The sequence below is a fragment of the Paramormyrops kingsleyae genome, chromosome 3 (assembly GCF_048594095.1).
Source record: "Paramormyrops kingsleyae isolate MSU_618 chromosome 3, PKINGS_0.4, whole genome shotgun sequence".
In the NCBI taxonomy this organism is placed as follows: Eukaryota; Metazoa; Chordata; class Actinopteri; order Osteoglossiformes; family Mormyridae; genus Paramormyrops; species Paramormyrops kingsleyae.
Genome location: NC_132799.1, coordinates 19,344,566 through 19,361,462, shown reverse-complemented (window position 1 = coordinate 19,361,462; position 16,897 = coordinate 19,344,566). Strand labels below are relative to the sequence as shown.

At 41.5% G+C, this 16,897-nt stretch overlaps 1 protein-coding gene across 1 annotated transcript in view; it reads right to left on the bottom strand.

The window, feature by feature from the left end:
• The window catches only part of pdzd8 (PDZ domain containing 8), a 47,590-nt gene that overhangs the window by 6,604 nt on the left and 24,089 nt on the right, over nt 1-16,897 (bottom strand). The window contains exon 3 of the mRNA XM_023803999.2: nt 16,730-16,832. Coding sequence (XP_023659767.1) covers nt 16,730-16,832 — 103 coding nt within the window. The remainder of the gene's footprint in view (nt 1-16,729; nt 16,833-16,897) is intronic.

Here is a 16,897-nt window from a genome sequence, read left to right as displayed (position 1 = left end):
AGTGTAAAGGGGCGGTGGGGGCCACCATTTATTCTTTAAAAGCTGGCTAGTCGGAAGTAATCTTGATGCTGCTTCACTTCAGACATTTTGTATTTGTAGTGGGTCATCACAATTGCAGTCAACAAGTGGATTTCACAGTCTGTTTCTGTGTTTTCCTTTTACAATATTCAGTGAAGAAAACATAGCTTCACAAGTATAGGTACTCACAAAGAAGGAGAGCACCTTCTTCACACACTGCTTGACAGTGGGGAATTCTTTTCCAACTGGCGTTCAGACCGCAAGACCTCTTTTGCCTGGAGTTCGATGATTTCAATCTCTAACTTAGCTATGCTGCAGCAGAAGTCTATCATCACAGGTAACATGAAAAAAAACAAATGCTGAAACATGGAAAACATGCTGAAATGGAAAAACTCCTTGAATTCATTCAAATCTGTGAATCTTGATTCTAATTTATCTCAAAGATCTTCCAAAATCTGCACAAATGAACCAACCAATGAAATCAACTATAGCTTGTCCATTGCTTTGAGAGAAGGAAAATGAGTGAACACTATCGATCATAAAGAGTTGTGTAACTTTATTCTGAAAAAATGTGCAGCATTTCCAGTGGTCCTGGAAGTTTATATTGTCCCTGAAGCCGGTGATTAAGCACATTCAAATGCACAGTGATGTCTTTTAACAGTGCTGACTTTAAAACCCACGACGATCTGCCTAGCTCAGCCTTCCAACGCCTCGGTTTCACTTTCTGCTTGAGATCTTTGCATAAGATTTTGCAGAGAGAATCTCAATTCCATTTTTGTGCAGATACCAAGTAGATATTTTTCATTTAAATCAGAATGCACCATTGTAAAATGTCTTTAAAGATTACAGTGTTTAAGAACCACTATTGATTTTGTACATACAAGACAAGCTGCCTTTGTGGTGCATCAACCCATTATGAAATGTGTCGGTCCATTTATCCTGAAATTATCTGTTTTCGCTTTGTACTGAAGGGATTTTTCTCTTCTTTATGAGCCTGTGTCATTTACCCCACGTGGTCCTGCCTCACCTTCATCATTGCCTCTTTTAATGTTAGCTAGCAAAGCATGACCGTGCAATACGTTTTCATTCCTGCTTCATTCTCTGCCACCCTAATTGATTATTTAACTACGTAGTTGCACATTATTGGGAAGGTTGTACTGCGTCTAGTTGGGGAAAAAGAGGAAAAATCTGATGCTCTGGATAATTTGCTTATTTGTTTTTATTCAGTCACAGACTGCCACACTGGCCTCCAGGGGCTGCAAGCCATGCAGTGAAGACCACTGTTCTACTGTGAGAAAGATGGCTGTCCCAGCAAATTCACCCCAAAGTCGGACCACATAATGCTCAGAAAAATTGCAAATAAAACTGAACAGGCCACAGTTAGCATGTTAAATGTTAAAGCTCATGACAGTAGAATTAGAAAAAGACTAAATAAGTAAGGCTTGTTTGTAAGGGTTGCCAGGAGAAAGCCTCTTCTCTCTAAAACATGGCAGCACAGCGCAGGTTTCCAAAGTTGCACCTGAACAAACCACCACACTTGTCCTTTGGACAGACGAGACCAAAGTGGAGATGTCTGGTACAGCTCCATGTTTGGCGAAAACCAAATATAGCATATCATCACTAACACCTCAAACCAACTGTCAAGTACAGTGGTGAAGGGATTATATGGGCCACAGGATCTGGGCACCTTGCAGTCATTGAGCTGACTATGAACTCCTCCGTATACCAAAGTTTTGTAAACTTCAAATGTGAGGGCATCTGTTCGGCAGCTAAAGCTTGGCCAAAATTTGGTCATGTAACAGTACAATGCAATCCCAAGCACACCAGCAAATCTACAACAGAATGGCTTAAAAAGAAAAGAATCAAGGTGTTGTAATGGCCCAGTCTCGACCTCAACCCAATTGAAATGGTGTGGCGGAACGTTAAGAGAGCTGTGCATAAAAGAACAACCGCAAATCTCAATTAACTGAAGCTATGCTGCAAAGAAGAGTGGGACAAAATTCCTCCACAACAATGTGACAGAAGGTCCTACAGAAAATGATTACTTCAAGTTATTGGTGCTAAATGTGGTTCTACAAGCTATTGAATCATGGGGTGTATTTAGTTTTTCCACACGTAGCTTCTCCATTTTGGCTTCATTTTTGTTAAATAAATAATTAGGGTCTGTTGTGTGCTACCTTACCTTAGGTTAGATTTAAATTTGCCTTGGGTTAGATTTAAATAATTTTAAAGCCTGCTAAGGACCTAATGATTTTTATGCCGATATGCAAAACCTTAGAACTGTACTCACCATCCATACCAGATCATTTCAGAACCACATGAAGAACATATGAGGAACCTGTTTCAGAATAACTAATGAATGGATAAATATTGGTTATTTTCATTGACAATGTAAAATGTAAAACCAGCAGGGGAATAGGCCAACATTGTGGATACCACAAATCCTATATTAGTATATGACCAGTGGCAAACATCCTGTGGAAGCAATGTCCTTCAACCTTTCTTTTATATTGGATATATTCGTTTTACATGAAAAACTGAGGCAGCTTGACAAAGTGAGGAGAGAGAAGACAGACTATTTGGGAGCACCTCACTGCACACTCCAGGGCACGAGGTGACATGACCAAAGAACAGAGTCTCCCCTGGGGGAGACGAGATTTCATCAACAGGGGTCTCCAGGGATCAGGCCTAGTGAGCAGCCAAATGTGATACTACAAACAGAGAGCAGTGTCCCTCTTGTGTAAAACGCCAGCATACCACTTCTCCCCAGTCAACAGGAACATCGTTTGTGTGTTAGTAGTTCTAGCTGTTCATTCTTGGGTGCGGAGAAGCTCAGTAAATTTTAAGGTTCGTGTTTGGTTGTGTAATACATATTGACATTATTTTCACATCATTCATGCAATTGAAATAAAAAAGAAAAGGCACAGCAGAATCAAACAGAAGGCCAACATGGGCCTCTCCCTTTAAGTGGCATGCAGCACCAAATTAAATCAAACAAGAGTCGACCTCCATCTCGGAATACATTTGCTGCTTCTCGATAAACAGCAGCACAATTCTCAGTGACTCAGATACAGCAGCAGGCAAAAAAGGCAATTAAGCTTCAAGAAGAACCTGTGCTGGCCAGACGGACATCCACAATTACGGATGGTAGTGCCCTGTGGAGCTGGGGGAGAGGAAGAGCACTGTGATCTGAAGCTCACTTTCATCTCACATCCTCAAACTGTAACAGGTACATGAGGACGCTACTGCAGCGCCTGCTCTGGCCCTGGGTACAAGCAGTGCAGCCACACATTTTCCTTCTGTAGGACTGCATTTCCCCCACACACACAAAGCAGATATAAAACAGAAGCTTAAACCAGGGTCAAGGGAAGAACACTGCCACCTGGATAAACACCTGCAGTCGATGCTGGTTAAGGGATTTCACTTAAGTATGGTAGGCTGTGAGTGCTTACATAAGGGATGCTGGTGTGGGAAGATGAGCTTCAGGCACATCAAAAGTCGGACACACTACTCACACATCACAAGGGTAAATTGTCACACGTAAGGGTCGGGATATACTTTATGCGATGCATACCCAGCGTGACGCGTATGCTACACAGGCAGTGTACTTTGCAGGGAATTAAAGGTCATGTCCACCAGGGGGCAGCGCGAGAAATCCATCTTGGTTTGCTCCTCATTTCTGGTCTTACTTGTGATGACATGACATGTTGTACACTCAGTCTCTAGAGCAAGTTGCTACTTTCGTAATACTGCTGCAGCATTCTCTATTTTTAACACTGCTCCACATTATATTGGTACTTCGATCTGCCACATATCACTTTACCACCCCATGTTGAATGTTGCATTGTATGTTGTCAGGTCTCATCTTAGTTGGTATTTTGTCAACTAGATTAAGATCAGGCTTTTTCTTGTTTTCAGTTCTATAAACGGACATAATAGCAAAGGGAGTTTAGGTTTCACTAAAACATTTTTACTCTGTCACAGGAAAAAAAAAACCTAGCAAGTTTTACAAATTTGAATGATTATTCTTTTTCAGGATTATCTAGTACAGTGGTACCTCAGTTCTCGAAATCATTAGAACTTGAATTTCTTAAAAGTCGAACCAACCAGTTCGGAAAAAAAATTAGCTAGGACTCGATCTGAATCTCTGAAGTCAAACCATGAACGCCGACCTAAGACAACTTGTACGCGCGGGGAAATGAGTCACGTGGCACGTCTCTCAGCGGAAACAAAGGGTAAAGCTTCAGTCTCAACCTTGTATTCACTGTGATAGCATCGTGCATGTTTACACTAGTTGAATACAAATATTTAGACAGTAAAAATATATTTAGACAATGATAGACAGTAACAGTAATTATTATTATATAATAAAATACATTTAAAAATGTACGGGGACGGAACAGAAACAAAGTCAGGATATCAGGGAATACTGGGTTTAATTACAGATAAGGCAGGCAAAACGCAGACGGACAATACAATAACCGGACTGGGGAAACAAACTGCTTGCTGTTCAGCCAAATGGCTATTTCAATATTAGTTTAAATAGTAGAACTCATGGCCATAAGTGGAAATTAGCGGGAGAACATTTTAAAACAAATTTGAGGAAGCACTTCTTTACACAGCGTGTAGTTAGAGTATGGAATAGTCTTCCTGCTAGTGTAGCGGAAGCTAAAACCATGGGTTCCTTTCAATCAGAGCTAGATAAGATTTTAACAACTCTGAGCTATTAGTTAAGTTCTCCCCAAAGGAGCTTGATGGGCCGAATGGCCTCCTCTCATTTGTACTTATGAAACGCGGACTAAATACAGAGGACTAATGACAACAACCAGAAACAGTTGATCACACGGGGATTCCACTTGGGGTTAACGAGGGGGCGTGGCACACGGAAGGAGCAGGCGATCGGGGCAGGACACATTCTTTTTTTTTTTTTTTTTTAAACTTTACACATTGTTTGCATACATTTATTTTCATACTTTACAAATTACTGTTTTGATAAATGTGCTTAGATGTGTTTAGTACAGTTTATGCTCTTCTTGTTTTATCCGGTTCATTTTGTGTTTAAATGCTAAAAAAAAAAAAAAAAAAAAAAAAAACAGCATATTTAGCTGTAATTTTTTGGGGCCGTGAACCAATTAATTGGTCTTCCATTATTTCTTATGGGGAAAATTCAATCAGAACTCAAACTTTTTAGGATTTGATCTGGAGTTCTGAACGGATTAAGTTCAAGTTCTGAGGTACCACTGTATATGTTTAAAAATCAGTTTAATGTTTACCTTCGCTGCTTTTGCATGAGCGCTGCATGCGTTCTCTGAGACAATCAATCTTTTTCATTCTTGCTCCTGGAGTCACTCAGACAGTGTGGCAATACTTTATTTCTTGTCATGCTATCTTGATCTTGTATCTGTTCTCCCGACCAGTGTTAATTTTGACAGCAATTTTTTATTTAGTTTTAGTCATAGTCTTTTGACTAAAATGTAATTTAGTCATCTAAATTTTAGTCTAGTTTTAGTCGACTAAATATCATAAGATTATAGTCGACTAAAACTACAGTTGATTTAGTCAACTAAAATTAAAAGTGCAAAGTATAATGTTCAAAGTTTCCCTTTGATTTCTGAAAGTCATTATGTTCACCAAGATGAAATGAAACCAATGTTAAGGAATGATATTAAGGTCTGACTATGTAGTACACAAATACACAGATTTCACTCTTATTTGAAACACAAACATGTGTTTATTTGCCCAGAAACTGAGTACTGTAAAATCAGTAGCGCCATTAGCGCAAAAATAAAATCACTTCAAAGAAAAAGTGCATAGGCTACAATGCCACCCGGCCTGCTCTCTCTGAATATTAAAACGAAAATAAATATTTGTAATATTTTTATTTGCTATTGTTCGCTGTTAAATGTTTCACCTGAAATTCTCAAATACGTTCAAAGGAAAAGACCAATAATGGCATCAGGGATATATAACCATTATCAAGAAAAAAATTCCAAACATTGAAAACATATTTCTCAAGGGCTATCAGCTGCAGGAAGTGCAACCATTCTATTTTAGCATTTTCAACATCAAAATAATTACCCCAAGGCTACAATTCTATTAGTGTATAGAGCCAAAAATCAACTCTCCTCTCTTTCAGATGATTTCATGTTCGTTTAATTTTCAACAACTGCATAAAGAATTGTTATTTGTTATATAAATCAACTCAGGTAAAACTAAAAAATGTACGTTTTCAGGGTTGCCAAATCTCAAGAATCTGGCATGATACTCACGCTTTCAGACTCACGCAGGAAATCTTACGGCAAATCTATATTATTCCATTATAAATCTAAAATTAGCTACGTCAAAAGTGTATGTACACGGTTAAATACAAAAGCAGACTATTATACAAGGTAAAAACTGTTACATGTGTGTGCAGACATCTCGAATTGAAAATCTCACTCCAGCCAGCTGGCCAAAGTTGGCAATCCCGCGTTTAATTTGAAATGAAAAGTAAACTGAGCTCATTCACGTGACAATAAATATTGTCAAAAAGTTTTTGAATTGTGCTGAATTTTAAGTATTGAGTACATGCAATGTTGATACAACTAACAGACTACATATATATATATATCTCACACTAAATAGACATTATGATCTTCCAGACCTTTGCTTCAAGAAAATTCCTCTAATTTAGCTTTAAATTTTAGTTGAATACCACTGTCTTACGCGAACTACATTAGTTCTGATTGGATTTTGTCTCTGGCTAACATTTCCGTCTCGTTTTTATTCATTGACGAAAGTGTCAATACACTTCGTCATAGTCTTAGGCCTCGCAAAATCATTTTTATTTAGTTATCGTCTCATTTTAGTCTGAGAATAAAGGTCATTGACAACAACGATGACGAAAATTTTTCATTAACAAAATTAACACTGCTCCCGACCAGACCGCAAATAAAGTTTGTCTAACTTCATCTGTCCACGCATCCATTGTTATTAATTTTATTTTTACGTTTGTGACTTAATAGGTCAACTACAAAAAGCCCAATATTAACAAGCTGAAAGGAGCCATACCGCCTCCCTATTGTAGCGGAGTCGGACATATTCCCGTCAATAAATCAATTCCCCTCCTGCGCATGTATACTGGGGCAAGATCAGTAGTCCGATTATATGGCATAGTCGATCAATAACCATAGCTTGACTTAGCGGTGTATGTAAATGTACTGAATGAGCACGAGCACTATACACAGCAGAGGAAAAAAAAAAAGAAGAAAAAATATGCAAACTACAGCAAAGCACATTTCTAATATCGCTGAATGCAGCAAAACTGGACTGCAGGGTCATCTGAGCAAGCAGCAGAATGTCAATTTCCAGTACGGAGCCAGAGCCATGTTTGTTCGCTTTGCCTGAGACACAGGAAAGCTGGTCATGGAAGCTTGGCCTCCTACCACCAGCCTTTTTCACAAACAGCTCTGTTACATTTCACGTGTTTAGACAGGAGCTCCTGTACCCTCCCCAAACCATGTCATTTATGCCCTGCTAAACCAACACTGTTTTTCTACCAAATGCACAAGGTATCAGTCTGAGCTGTGCGATTTCAGGCATGGGTGGTCTGGCAGAGCAGGTCGGGCTGGGGTTGGAGGAACCAGGTGTAACGTGTAGCGGAGCAACATCAGCAGCCCCACACACAGAGGGCTCATGTTAGGGGCCACAGGCATCTGTACACATGTGCCCACCCACAAATGTTGACAGCTTCATGGTCACCTTTGTGCCTTTTAGGACATTTGTGTGTTCACCTGTCACCATAGTGACATAGTCCCACGGGTCTGTTTGCACTCTGGCAACACAGTCGACAAGCTTTTTCTTTTCCTGCAAATGGCCCATTGTGCCGCCCACACTGTCCCTCCTACAGCCTGTAAGCAGGTCGTAGTCGGAGGAAACGGACCGCGGCAGGGCTACAGGTGCTTAGCGTCCAAACGCCCACTTCCCCACCTCACACCATGAGGGACAGCTTTCTGTAAGTATGATTACAGAGGTCACACTGCACACATAACCAGGCAAACACATACCCCCCCCCCCCCCAAAAGACTACACAAAAAACTAATATTTTTGTACAGCTTAAGACGGTTTAGTGCAGCACAATAAGCACACCGTCTAAATCCAGTGCACACTGCTTCTGAGCTTAACTTATTCTAAGCAAAGTGACAGGAATTATGCAAAATATAGATTTTTTCCACGGTATGATAATCTATTGTTGTAGTTATTCACATGTGCAGCGGTGGCATACATTAATTCGGCTTCTCATGCCACCTTTGTGCACCTGAACACCAGTTTGTACAATCAATTTTTATATCAACACATCCAGAGCAACCACCCCCTCCCCACCACCACCAGTATTTCTGTCCCAAACTGGACAAAAAGCAGAGCATGACTTGAATTTAGGACAATCAGTTACTGAAACAAGATTACTAGGAGGGAAGGCCAATCAACCAGAGCACACAGAAAACAACCTCACACCTTACATGTGCGCACACAGCTATGCCATTTTCACTGCTATTTCATCCCTAGAGTGTGCAATCACAGATACAAGATCAAGAGAAAAATCAGACATATGAAATCCTACTATCAGAACCTAAAACCCATTTATTAAGCCTCTTTTCAATAGCCACTCATTTGCAATGTCACATAAAGCTACACCACGAGACAAATTAGCCCTTAAAAGACTTTAAATAAAATATGCGTGAATTAACTCCTAATTTTATTGATGTTTAACATAATTAATCTCCCCAATTCATTAAGGAATGTCCATATATGGTCACTTTATCACAATGAGGCTACAAGTAAAATGAGCATAAGGGAAGGAACAGGGGACACAGACATGACCAAACCACATGATAGTCTGTGGTTATATAACCAAAACAGAGGACCTTGATACAGACAAACCATATGTCAACGTGTGTATATAACCAAAACAGTGCAATAGAGGGCATTGATATGGCCAAACTATATAACATCAATGTGTGTGTATATAACTGAAATAAACGCTTTTAAACAGAAGTGGGTGTTTGAGATTCAGAATTACAACCTTCATTCAAAATACCCCAAAATGCTGTCAATAGCTACAATGACAAGGGGAATTACAGAAGCATTAACAAATCAATGACACAATTTACAAAGCAGTTTCAAGGTTAAAGAAAGCTGAAAGCTAATATAAAATCACTCATTTTCCACATTGACTGATTATAAACTACAGTTGTGTATTCAGTGTGCATTCAACTATAACGAGAAAACAAGCGGATGCAGTCATGAGACTTTAACAGCATCCAGCTCCCTCTTCCCTCCACATCACACCAAGTCAAACTGCAATTCAAAGTCTACCACTATGGTGAACTAAGGGCCAAACTAAGTGGCCCCATTCAATTACTACTTTCATATTTAACAAATTCTGCCAACAATCAACAGGTAAAAGCTGGTGCTCAGGAGCTTGCTATAGATGAAACATGCCAAATACCATTCCAGTTCAGTGGCTAGCATCAAACTCCCCGGTAAGAGCTGCACTGAATGGGTGCCTTAATGCAGTTACAATTGAATGCAGAGCTGCACATGGAAGATGTGGCTGATGTCACCATGCCAGAAACGTGGACAATGGCAGCACGCTGACGCAGGATGTAGTGCCGTGATGCGAGTGTCACCTCGGTGATGAGTTAACATTCACAGGAGAGAATTGAAAATCATTAGAAATCTTGGCCAAACTGCCCAGCAAAACCAAATGATGTCACAAGTGAGAGAAAGAACCTGATGAGTGTCTCAGGTTCTGTTTGAGGAAGTGATAAGGCATTAATTTTTCTGAAACTGTGCATGCACACACACGTGCATGCCCGCACGCACACACAACAAAAAAAAACTGGAGAATTTTCCGGTGCCTCACTGATTAGTATGACCATGTCAGAGACAAGGAAGCCACCAGAAATAAAGGAAATGGCATACCCCCACATTTGGGGGGAAAAAACCCATAGTCACCCTGTTGCTGTCCACGGGCTGCCTTTGAGCAGATGCTCGTCCCGGCCCGATGAGTCCGCTCCTTGTCACTGCCTGCCTGCCTGGCCCGTAATTTAATCTACTAGCACATGTCAGATCCATTTGAGTATGGTTATAGGGCACAAGTCCCTGCCAGGCAGCCGCACAGCAATTCAATGCCACATCCAATTAGCAGCAAACTTGGAGCCACATGGCCCTAGGCAAGGCATTTATACGGGTAGCACCAGGTGGGTCGGGCCTTACGATAACATCTCAAATGTCAAGCTCACCAAACTAAGTGAGTTATGACAAACAAGACGTGAACAATGTGTGTCACCAGTTTGGGTTCTAAATGCCCGAACCATCCCAGCCAGGGGCATGTATTCCCTTCACGTCTAACCAGGGCCACCCACAGTGGTCACAGATGGTAGGCAGGGCTACACAATTAATCGTAAAAAAATCGTGATCACGATTAATACCACTATGCGATCTCATTTCTAAATTACAACGGTTCTTCTGTGTTACATTACATCAGCTGAATCAAATCAAAACAACTTTTCCCCCAGAGAGTCTCAATCGTCCCATAATTCTGCATTCTCTTTATAGGGAGCTCACATGGGACATTTTAAGACTGTCCTACGTTAATGTGTGTTGCTGAAACTGAACAATTGGTAATTTTTTTTATAATTTGCCCAATGAAGTACAAATAATTACTGTATTTAAGAATGTTTATTTTTTTGTATTCTTTTTCCATTTTACTTGAGTATTTGAAGTTTTTGTGATTTTTACTGTCACTTAACTACATTTATTAGCCAAAAATACATTAAGCATGAGACCATCATCACACCCCGAATAATAATAATAAAAAAAAAACTATTTGCAAAAAGCATGCAAACAAAATGCAGAGATGCATGATGTACTGGTTAACACACCAATATCGCTGGCTGATATTTAAAGTTTATCAAAGTCAGCAGCACCAGAACTAACAAAGCAACCACTGCAATAATAACTGATTATATTGGACAATCACCCATTTGCCATACTGAATGAGGGATATTGTTGGGATAATCACTACTTAAAAGATCTCAAAGCTCCTGATGTGTGTAGCCCATTATTCACATTATATCACTTATCATTCAGGATCAACTATTTCCTGGTACTCCATACAAACTGGTTTTTTGGTTTGGAACCCGTTTTTATTTTGGTGGAAACTCACAGAACCGTTCACAATTAGGTTCACAAACCATAACGGAACCAGCTGGAGGAAAAATGCTAGGTAAGGATGGGCCTTACGACAGCAAGTTTTGTTTTAACCCCAAGTGTTATACCAAAATTTCGATCATTCTTCTTTCAGACTGGAAGTTGTAGCATATAAGTGTTACTGTTGTATAAATTGTTGCTGTCATTATTTCTACTTGTTACTGTTAAATGTAAAAGATACCTGCTGTCAGCATATGTATTAAGTCTTGCAAATACAGATTTTCCCTTGTCGTGAAGCACTCTCTTCTTTTGTGGTTTATTACTGATGCCATCAACGATTAGTCAACGTCGACTCAACTTTCATGACATCACTGGGGACATTTAAAAAGTCATGCGACTCCTGGTGTGATCCTTGGGGCTGGGGTGGCACATTTCACTGCTGCAGGAAATAATCACTCTTCTTTAAAATATAAGATGCTTGGGCAGGAGACGATGGTGCTGTAGGTACATGAAGAACATTTGCGCCTCCCAGCGTTCCTGCTCCCCACCCCCAGTCAGGAGAGCATCCCATTGATGATACAGTAAAATTTTGTTTTTCTAATTGCAAATACACCATCCATGAATGTACAATACTTATTTCCTTAATATTCTTTTTCAATATATTTTTTAAATTTGTGTACTGTCTTTGCACTACATACTTTTGTGCACCTTATGTACCTCGCTTCTGTATACATACAAATTTCCAGCTGGTATCAATAAAGTTTATCTAATGTTAGAATAAATAATGCTAGGACATATTTCACAGCTAAAAAATTCAGGAAATGGTAGTGCTTCCAAATGACACCATTTTGTATGGCACAGCCAAGGCTTAACACCTCCGACTCAAAAGACTCAAAAAGGTGTCATCCATCTAAATCACGTGTGGACCTGAATGAGCCTTGACGCCTGGCCAATCACCTTGCATCATGCCCTTTTCTCCTCCGAAATTACTCTGTGATTATTAATAAGCCTTTACAATTACAACCACAACATTTCCATATTAACATTCATCATGATTGCTACTAATGATAATCGCAACAGAAACTGCAACAAAAATGAAAAAGAATTAAAAAAAAAAAAAAAAACGTGAATTCAACAGCGCCCCTGATTCACACTCTAAATTGCATTAGTCCACTGAGATTTCATTAGCCTACATCGGTGATATTTTGGAAGGTTTATTGCGGGAGCAAAAGTGGTATGTTTTCAGATTTGAGCCCAGGGAGGGGTATCGGCTACATCAAGTCCATTGCTGTTTTTCCAGCAAAAAATAAATAAAAAAAGGAAAAACCCATTGAAGTCTAAATTAAAGCTTTCAGTTGCCATCTTCTGTCATTTGAATTTTCATGTTGGCAATTGCTTATCATAGAGGACAGCTCTGAGCTGCAGTACAAAGTAGTTGTTATGGAGACACGGCAGATGAAAAAGTGCTCTTGTGCATTCTAATTTGCTCTTGCACACATCGGTTCTTCCGACTGTAGCGCTCAGACGTTTATTCCTCCTTCATTGTTATTCACCTGAATGAATTAGCTCTCATTTACATCACATTTCCTCAGAAACTGTTTTCAATGAAGGACTTCGAATAGGTACAAAGGAGAGCTACGACAACCTTTAAATCTGTCCGCTTTTTCTGTTATCATGGTGGTATTTAAGGATTTACATTTTTTAAACCAGAACTTGAAGGCTGTCAGTCACTCACGACACGGTAGGAATCCCAGATCAGCAGCTCCATTGAGAGTTTATTTTGGCAGTGGATGCCGCGTTTTGTGTCTACGTGTATCCCAATCACCACAACATGTACATTTTGCGGTATTCTGCAACTGCTCCCAGCTACACCATATGGGCCAATGAGGAGAGCTGAACATCCTTGGTGAAACACACATTCCATTCAAAACAAAAGGCGACCAGAAGGTAAAGCGCACACGTGCCCACTGGCCTGGCTGCAGTCCTGTGCGTCAAGTCAGCGCCGAAGCGGCCCAGCTCGAGCACCTCCTTCCTGCTGCATCTGCCTTATTCTGCCCTCTGTGTCAGATGGGAGATAATTGGCCCTTAACGAGCTGCCCAGGCAGCCGCATCCGGGGCACATTGCTGTAAAATGGCAGGAAGTCAGTAATGCGACGACAGCATCAAGCATGCCGTGATCCCACAGAAACCATCCTCGGCAGAGCCAAACACTCAATGGAACCCCCCCCCCACCTGCTTGCAGGGTCAGGACCTGGCAGAGCACAGCAAAACAGCATGGAAAATGACAAACGACAGGTCCAACCCCAGGGCCTACGGCAGGCCCACCTCCAAAACAGAAACACGGCACAGTGAATGCACACACACACAGACACACACACGTCTCCATATATGTGTGTGTGTGTGTGTGTATTCACTGCCGTGTTCCTGTTTCTGAGTTGGACTGTAACCCACATATGTATGTGTGTCATACATCGGGTAAGTAAAAAAACCAAGATATGCAACTGTACATCCTATGTATACAAGGGTTAAACTGGCAATGAAAAGGCAGCCAATCACTTAACCATTTCTTAGCTTGTACAGGCATGATTGCTTTCCTTTGTGACAGCAAATGGTTGTACTGCGGTTCCCTATGAGGACACATGGGGACATCTGGTGGGGAAGAGTGACAATATCTCCAGAAGCATCCTCTACCACTCCTACAGCCAGCCACGTGCTTGGAACGAACATAGGAATTGCAGAGCAAATGAGAATCACCTATAAGAATTTATTTCCCCTGCCAAGACAAGGATGGAGAAGCTTCAAAACAAGGGCTCTATGTGGCATGACAAGCCCAAATTCTGGCATATGTGAGCGAGCGGAGTGACGTCGACCCTTTAGCTGTCACGGGGAATCAGCCCCAACATAAAACAATGGAATCACCGAGGCAGATGTGCAAACAAACTTGGAAGAGGCGGCCAGGCGAGGAAATGAACATCCCAAAATACAAACAAGTTTCAACCGCTTGGGTGCTAAATTTATTCCAGTGTTAAGTTCCTCCCTCAACATGTGCTCACATCATTTGTAAAAGAGTGATGAACGATTAATCTCAGCAATTGATTGATTTGCTGGATGGGGAAGAGGGGGATAGGGAGAGATCATCCTTAACATCAAGTACAAAAACACAAAGTGATATGAATGCAGAAATCAGAGCGGCCCACTGAACACAGACTCCCGAGGCTTGGCCTCCCAGCTTTTCCTGTGAGATGTGATCCTCTTTGACATGGTCTAGAACATATACCTAAAGAACACAACACTATCATTTAACATGCTGTTCTACCTAAATACATAAACAGAAAGATAACCAAAGAGGTTAATTATGTTATGAATGAGAATGGACATTTTTTGGACTTTTTTGAAAAAGAAACAAAAATTCACGCATACAATCACTGAAAAGAGAAAAGTGAAAGGACAGTCTAACGAGGGGAGTTTATGATTACAGCCCTGAGCTGAAAGAGGGCGAGGCAGACGGCACATGGGTAACTGCATTGCAGGCGTGGCCAACCGGATGCTGTAACTAGCAGCTGCGTCGACTGCCATATGCTGGCGGCAGAGAGACCCGCCGGACAAAGAAACACGGAAGCTTCTCAGACTGTGAACATAAGACAAGAGATGAAAACAGCGGAGAGAACAGAAGGAAGAGAGGGAGGGATGTAAATACCGGACATGAAATCCTATGACTTTCATTATTGGCCTGCCATAAATAGACACTCCGCAGTATGCTTTACTGGTTTTGCTGGTGTATTTAGATATGCCGTGCCTAGACTGTACTAACCAAGCTGACTGATACCACTATAAAATCACTCTTTGTAATAACTGCTCTCAAGTCCATATACCAGCAAGTAACCACCTAAATGACTTTAACAAACAGACAGGCAGTGCCAGAGTCTGCTGGGGCGTGGCCAGGGGAGAGTGGCCACCCCACGCGTGAACGCAGAGGTGCTCCAGGTGCAACTCATGGTAACTAATTACGTTGCTGACCTTGTGGCAGAAATGTGACACAGTTATGCGAATGCAGCCAGCCATAGCAGCAGCAGCTCGAAGCACAAGTATCTGCTATCCTGTGTAGGCCAGGCTTCCAGCTGCAACTGTGCATCAGCGAGTCACAATAAAACTACGTATGTTTTGTGATGGGCCAGTTTGAGCCAGAGGGTGGAGGTGGGTTCAAATCACCCATTCATAGGTCTTTCGGATCTGGGATGATGGATCTTCAGAAGACATCCATTCCTAAACCCGCTCAAACAATGGGCTCACAACTAGCTGGGGTTGCAGTCTTACAGAGGGCTGAGGACTGCAGCGATGCATTGAGCCTGCGCACGGGTCTCACCCTTTCATGCCAAACACCAAAGATGTGTCTGCGCCGCAGCCTGTCGATTGACGGGGAAGACAGTGACCTATCAGAGACTCTGTCAGCACTAATCCCTGGTCCTGCATCCTGCCACAGACTGCGCTTAAAGCAGCTGATAAGGCAGCCCGAATAGCAGAGGCAAAGACTGATACAGGTCCAAGCACGAAGCATTTGGTGCACGGTAATCAAAACAGGGATAACCCATTTCTCCTACTTTGGAGTTTTGTGTTTAAATTAATGTCATCGAACATTCGGAAATGGATCATAATAATAAAAAAAAAAAGACGGAGATAAATGAATGTAGATATCCTTCTAGAAATATTTTGATGTTTCATGGAGAGCGGGTAACTGCTGGCCTGAACGTTAACCGGCTGAGGAGGCTCAGATGTAAACTGGTTCAGTGTTTGTGTGGGTTTCAGGTGTTAGTAAGTTCTAAGAATCCTTTGGCTTTATAAAATTAATCTGCGATCAAAGATGTTAATAATGTGCTACTTGCTCTTCATGTGCACTTAACAAAATAAATGCAAATGTAAAATCTTCAAACCAAGAAAATATTTTCCCCCACAAGGCAATAAAAACATAAGGATTTTGCAACAGCAAAAAATGGCCAATCAGACCATAATTACACTTGACATTTTCCTGCAATGGTCATGTGACGGCCACGGTGGTCTCTTCAGGGGCTGTTGTGAAATGTTAACATTTCACAATTGCTGCAATTAGAGCAGATTTGCATTGAGGTCTGATAGTTTCTTCACATTTGAAATGCCACAAATGAAATTTCTCCTTCTCTGGACCTGGGGGGGACCTCCCATAAGAGTTCTTGCGTAAGCCTAAGAGTCAAAAAGTGTGAGAGTCACACCAGATGCGTGTGAGTGGGCAACCCTGCGGATTGAACTTTCTGGGTGCAGAAGTTTTGGACGTGATAACCCATCCCCCTTTTGCTGCCATCATGGTGCCAAATATTGAGACCAGCTTTTCTGTAGTGCTGTATTGGACCATTTTTTCTGGCCCAGGGCCAGAGCATGTGGAACTAGTTAGTTTCACCGAGTTGGTGAAAATGAAGCAACAAGGAGTGTGCCACCAGGGGGCAGACTTGGCCAGCCACCCTGCTCCAGCCAGCCCTGATTCACTGACCGTCTTGATGGAGCTCCTCGTCTTCTCCTTCCACTCCTCACTGCTGAGCTCCAAGGTGCAGTGCACGTACGTCTCCCGGTCATATGAGCCCAGGATAAATAGCCTGCAAGGGGCAGAGACACACCCAAGTGATGCGGGATCAGTCGCACAACAGCTAATAGCACAGAA